This window comes from Staurois parvus, unplaced genomic scaffold, assembly GCF_062004578.1.
Source record: "Staurois parvus isolate SC_StPar_1 unplaced genomic scaffold, SC_StPar_1.0 ptg000966l, whole genome shotgun sequence".
Classification (NCBI taxonomy): domain Eukaryota; kingdom Metazoa; phylum Chordata; class Amphibia; order Anura; family Ranidae; genus Staurois; species Staurois parvus.
Genome location: NW_028318762.1, coordinates 109,234 through 115,865, shown reverse-complemented (window position 1 = coordinate 115,865; position 6,632 = coordinate 109,234). Strand labels below are relative to the sequence as shown.

At 49.5% G+C, this 6,632-nt stretch overlaps 1 protein-coding gene across 1 annotated transcript; it reads right to left on the bottom strand.

Annotated features, from left to right (window-relative positions):
* Positions 1-1,066: 1,066 nt before the first annotated feature.
* Positions 1,067-4,633, bottom strand: LOC149441598 (E3 ubiquitin-protein ligase TRIM39-like). The gene has a single exon (XM_089657133.1). It carries the CDS (start codon positions 4,601-4,603, stop codon positions 3,032-3,034), a length of 1,572 nt encoding a protein of 523 aa, XP_089513259.1. The 5' UTR covers positions 4,604-4,633; the 3' UTR covers positions 1,067-3,031.
* Between the last annotated feature and the right edge of the window lie 1,999 nt (positions 4,634-6,632).

Sequence of the window (6,632 nt, the reverse complement as noted above, 5' to 3'; positions counted from 1 at the left end):
CTAATCTGCCATGGGCCCCTGTTGTCGCTTGTTGGCATATTCCGCTCGTTCAGATGCTCCTTCTCCTGCTACTCCTCTTCACGGATTCCGTCAGCAGTCTTTCTTGGAATCCGTTTCCAAGAGACAACAGTTTGCGAGCACGCACCAGACGGTGCAGAAACTGAACGTCCTCCTGTCCAAGTTGCTGCTGCCAGGCTCGTAATCTGTCATGCGCCCCTGTACCGCCTCCTCATGCTGCTGCCAGGTCCAGAGTGTGTCATGGGCCCCCGTACCGACTCCAAATGCTGCTGCCAGGCCCGTAATCTGTCATGGGCCCCTGTACCGCCTCCCCATGCTGCTGCCACGTCCAGATTGTGTCATGGGTCCCTGTACGGCCTCCCATTGCTGCTGCCAGGCCTGTAATCTGCCATGGGCCCCCGTACCGACTCCTCATGCTGCTGCCAGGCCCGTAATCTGCCATGGGCCCCTGTACCGCCTCCTCATGCTGCTGCCAGGTCCAGAGTGTGTCATGGGTCCCTGTACGGCCTCCCATTGCTGCTGTCTCTATCGCCACACTCTGCCATGTGCCACTTTCAGGTCTCCTCACACTGCTGGTGGTTTCCATTTTTGTCATAGGGTGCTGTATGGCCTCCCATTGCTGCTGCCTCCACCGCCACACTGTGGCTCCACACTCTGGTTTTGGCCCCGTGACTGGCCAAATGAGTGAAGTGTGCGGTGATTCTAAGATCGACGGCACTCATCTGCATGTCATACTGACTGACAGTATTATTTCTCTTCCCCAGCAGACTCCAAGGGCATTTAAATTAAAGGTACAGTGTTCTGCACTAATATTAAGTCTCTCTGAAGCCTAGAAACACCCTTTTTTAAGTTAAATTCACAGCGAATATATTCGACTCGAATCGAAATTTTTCTACGAATTCGCCGAATCAGTCGAATCGAATTTTTGAATACTTCGCTCATCTCTAATTATATATATATATTAAGAAGAGACCCGAGAGAATAAAATGGTGGGTGATGCAATATTTTTCTCACACGGTATGTACGCTGCGATTTTTCAAACGCAATCTTTTGGGAAATAATACACTTTAATGAATTTTAATGAAAAAAACACACAATATATAACCCGTTTTTGGTGACATAACAAGTAAATAGATACCTAACAGGTTCCACTTTAAAATTGCGCACATCTGTAAAATGGCAACCAAACTAAGGAACTTTAAAATCTCCATAAGTGAGGATTTAAACATTTTTAGGGGTTACCAGTTTGGAGTTACAGAGGAGGTCTGGAGCCGCCATCATTGCTCTTGTTGTAACGTTTGTGGTGATACCTCACATGTGTGGTGGGAACACCGTTTACATATGTAGGTGAATGAAGAAGATGTTCTATTACAGTCCATGCCAAGACAAAGACTTGATTTCTAGTTGTGGATGGTGTGGGGAAGGAGGAGAACCCCGGCTGGCTTTTCCTACTATAGGGGGTTCTTGGACAAGGAGTGAGGGCCAATCTGTACCAGGGACACAGACATAGAAAGATCTGACAGGGGCCCCAAACCTTCCCCTTCTTTACTCCACTAAACATGGGATTCTTATTTCACTCTGTGTTTCTGTTGGAGAGTTCCCCTCATTTCCTGTCTAGGAAAATGTTGTCACCGGCACAGGAAGTGAGGAGAAATCTCTCTAACGGAGCCCCAGATAGGAAGCACCTGACCGGGGATCTAATCCTGACCCACTCGGCCTACAAACTAAGTCTTCAGTCCCACTGGATCCCACTTTGTAATCTGGAAACGTCACTTGAAGTCGCTCGATTCCAAAGTCGGATGTCAGTGCGACTTCAGGTGCGACTTGCAGGACATCTGTGTGACTTTATATACAAGTCTATGCAAGTCGCAGCTGAACTTGGAAAAAGTAGTGCAGGAAGAACTTTCATAATCGGTGCGACTCGGATGGAGGGGGATTTGTACCGGTATGACCGCTTCCATTGTGGGCAATAGAGTGCGACTTGTCATGTGATGAGAAACTATCAACTCACATGACGAGTCGCACCGCTGTGACCGGGGACTAAGAAACACAGTCTGGGCTCTCTGGTACATCAGATTATTTCTTTCAGTAGTAAATCTGTAGAAGACGTCTTCATATATTTCCTCTCAGATTGTTACATTTATTTCCATCTCTTTGTAGTATAGATTGTATGGAGGAGGGGGAGGGGCAGAGAGAAGAGGGAGGAGCTGAGAGAAGGGGGAGGGGCAGGGAGAAGAGGGAGGAGAGGTGACCTCATCCTATCCCATCACAGTGACCGCACCCCACCCTCTATGTCTGATCATGGTTCCACCCCACACAGAGGGGCTACATGGGGGAGGGGCAGGAAGCAGGGGGATGGACAGAGAGAAGAGGGGGGAGGTAGCTTCATCCTATCCCATCACAGTGACCACACCCCACCCTCTATGTCTCATACCCCATACAGAGGGACCAAGTGGGGGGAGGGACAAAGAGTAGAGGGAGGGGAAGAGTGGAAAGGAGACCCCATCCTATCCCATCACAGTGACTGCACCGCACCCTCTATGTATGATCATGGTGCCACCCCACACAGAGGGACCACATGGGGAGGGGAAGGGAGGAGGGGGAGGGGCAGAGAGGAGAGGTGGCTCCATCCTATCCCATCATAGTGACTGATCCCCACCCTCTATGACTGATCATGGTGCCACCGCACACAGAGGGACCACATGAGGGGAGGGGCAGAGAGGAGATGGCTGGTGTCATACACTGTGATAACTTAAAAATTAAGTAATTTGTCAGATTGTCAATGGATAGATCGATCGCATCATCACTGACCATTAGGACCAATGTTATTGTGACTCCAGTAATTGGACAGAAATTCCATCGAATCACAGAGATCGGTGACAGAGGAGAAATCTCACATTTATTTATAATACAAAAAATTTCAGGAAGCCCCGCCCACCTCTATATACTATTGGATGAATATAAAATGAATTCCAATTCTTCATCTGACATCAATAGACTGTGGGCGGAGTTCTCACATCTCCCCCCCCCTCCCCCCACCTATCTTTATACAACCTTCCCATACATATACCCCAGCATGGAGGGGCTCAGTGAAGGTGGTGGTGAAGGTGTGGAGGTGTCGGATCGGGTCACACAGATCATAGAAGGAGATCCGCCCGGCCTCATAATCCAGATCTATCCTGACTCTGTTACTGGAGGGATTGGGGAGTAATGGGGTCTCATCATAATCATGTATCACCGAATACTGATCACCTTCCCTGTCCAAACCCCAGGACTTGTTATTCCATCCAATCAATGACTCCCCTCCTCTCCGGTCTATACTGGGGTAACACATCCCGACTGTCCAGCTCTCTGACCCCCCAACATCCACATCCCAGTAATGTCTCCCTGAGGAGAACCTCTGACTGCTCATCACCTGAGAATACTGGAATCTCTCTGGTGTTTCTGGACAATTCTGCTCTATATCTGACCTGGACACAGTTTTCCCATCATCTGATATCTGTAGATTATTACCAGCTGTGTTTCCATCCAGTAATATGTCTGCAGCCCCCTGTATATAGAAGGATACATTTCCCCCTGTTATTATATCAGATAAACCTGTGTGTAAGACCCCCACCACATCCAGCCCCCCTCCATCATGGAGGAGTTCCTCATGTCTCTCTCTGTCCTCATCATCTCCATCCTCAGTATCACACAAGTCACCTGTGTCTGATTCCTGTAGGACAGTCAGTGGATCCGTCATGTTACACATCTCCTCAATGTCACGCATCTTCCTGGACAGCTCCTCCTTCTTTATTTCCAGATCCCGGATGGAGATGGAGACCCACTCTGCCCTCCAGGAGATGTCCCTCAGGACTCTCTTCTCCAGGTCTTCCAGACGTCTCCTGAGGTCTATAAACAGGGCAGTGACTCTCTCGGTGTCACCAGCTTCTTCTTCTTCTACTTTCCTCCTGTGTTCCTGCAGACTCTGGACTCTCTCCTCCATCTCCTCTCTCTTTGTCAGAAGTTTCTGCAGAACATTCCTCAGTGTCTCCTTCTTCTTCTCAGAAGCCCCATCCAGTGACACCATCTTATGTCCTGTGTGTTCTCCAATCAGACAACAAGACACACAGATACAGGTCTCATCCTCAGTGCAGTAATACTCCAGGATCTTCTTATGGAGGGAGCATTTCCTGCTCTCCATGGACAAGGTGGGGTCAGATAAGATGTGTTCTGGGGACTTTTTGTGGACTTTCAGGTGTTTATCACACAGAGAAACCTCACAGTGTAGACAGGATCTAACAGCAGGTACAGGAGAGTCCACACAGTAAGTACAGAAGACCTTGGAGTCCTCCTGACCTGGCTGAGCAGATGAGAAGTTCTCCGCTATGTTACGTAGTTTCATGTTCTTCTGCAGTGGAGGACGACCCGGAAACTTCTCTCTGCATTCAGGACAGGAATATCCTCCAGACCCCTCCTGTGTATCCAGCACACGACCAATACAGACCCGGCAGAAGTTGTGTCCACATTTCAGGGTCACAGGATCGGTATAAATGTTCAGACAGACGGAACATTCCAGCTCAGCTCTCAGAGCAGAAGACGCCATCGCTGACCACAGAAGAGAAACTAAACTGAAAGTCTCTGACAATGGAGAGGAATGCAGTGGGGAAGGGGTGACACCCTCCTACACAGGGTGAGGCTGGGCTGGGTGAGTATTATAGGACATGGAGATCAGAGTACAGGAGGAAGAAGCTGTTATTTGCAGTAGTCATGATAATCGCACCTCCCAACATTGCAGGACAGAGAACGAGGGAAAGACGGATGTGGGGAGACGTGAGGAGCACTAAGTGCATTGAGATGGGAAGTGGAGGTGACTACATGATGCTGAAAAGGGATTTGGTTCTATAGAGTCTGAGCTCACACTATACACTGCGTATACTGCAGCCTGTGTACCCCCAAAACATGTCTTCATTATTGTGCCAACACCCCAACATGCAGAGAGTAATGGTGGTAGTCACCCCGTCTAGGCAGGTGCAGTCTGTACTCCCCACTGCAGGTGGCGCTTGACTGAAGTGGCAATGCAGAAGGGGAAGGAAGTTGTGAGGAACTTGGTTCCTCTATGACTTCCTGCAGTCACAGAGAGATAGCTGTCTGATTGGACACTGGTGCCCCATGTGACCCTAGTGACCATCTTGGGTCAGGCAGAAGCAGAACCTATTTAAGACTCCAGCTTTTGGGTTTGGCACACTTAATGTGAATGGCTAGTGTAGGGACAGGATCCCCGTCTGACATGATCAATGTGTCACAAATTCACCCACATGCCACGCCCACAGCGACTAGCTAACCGAGGCGCACGTGAGGCCGTGACTTGGTGTAAAAGGGAATAAGGGGGACTGAACTTTCAATATATAAAACCGTATGTAAGACTGGACCTGATATACTTTCACAGTCTGCACTACCTCTTGGGAGACTCCACTCCAATCCAGCTGGTGGACCACACACTGGCAGATACAAATCTTACATACAATCTGGTGCACACTAAGGGATGAGGAGCAGATTAGTAATCACACCCTTCTAGGATTCCTACAGCTACCTACAGCTGAGTGTCCTTAGAAGGAAGTGGCGTGGTGCTGCACAGACAGTGTGTGCTGTGTGAGGTCCTGCTAGGCCTCAGTCTGAGCCAGGGACTAAATTTCTGGCACTACCCAGGAGAGGATGGCGGAGCCCGGCCATGATCCGGGAGGAGGGACCCCTGGGGCTCCTAGTACCGGTCCTGACCTGCCAGCTATTGAGGACCTGGGAAAAGGCCCTAAAGGTGGGGAATCGTATGCGGCTTATCGGGGCCATGTGGCCCCCCATGTGGCAAGGATTGGGAAGGAGGAAGACAAGCTGGTCAGAATGAAAAATGACCTCCGGAAGTTCAAGTCATCTTATGATCATGTGTGGAGCACGAAGCGGCAGTCTATGAAGCCTGAGCTGAGTGTATGGAGCAGGCAGTGCGCCAGCAATGTGATCTAGTGGAGGCCCAGAAAGCATCCAGCGGGTTCATGTGGGAGAAATACATGAATGAGGAGCGTTTCAGGCAGGCCCGTGACAGATCCTTAGCGGCCACGAGGGGCCAGATCAGAGAGGCGGTGTCATCCGGGGACCTGTCAGACCCCCAGGTGAGGTTGGAGAAAGCAGCAAAGTTACTTCTCAGTGTGCTGGAGAATATTTGATACCGGAGGGTGAGTCGGAACCCATCCTTCCTCAGCAACAGCGGCTAGATTTGGGATCCCAGGTGGAGCAGGAGGAGGAGGTTGGTGCCATGGAATTTGTGACTGCATTAGAGTCCCCCCTGCACGGACGGTGAAAGGTTGTCGCTAGCCCCTGGCTATCTGTCTTGATCAGTCTGTTGAAGGTATGGACATCCAGAAGACTGACTTCACCTCAGGGAGTAGACAAGTGCACACAATGATAGGTGAAATCAATCTACAATTTTGTATTAGCGGGAAGAGGATTAATATAACAAAAAAGAAAGGTGGGGGGCACAGAGTATCTGGGAAACACTTAATTCTCAGTAATTGATTGGCTGAATACAGATACAAGCATTGACGTCAATCCTGAATAATGATGAGAAGCAAAATTGAACTTTC

Coding starts and splice junctions, on each gene's coding strand:
- LOC149441598 (XM_089657133.1), bottom strand. CDS start 4,603: ATGGCGTCTTCTGCTCTGAGAGCTGAGCTGGAATGTTCCGTCTGTCTG.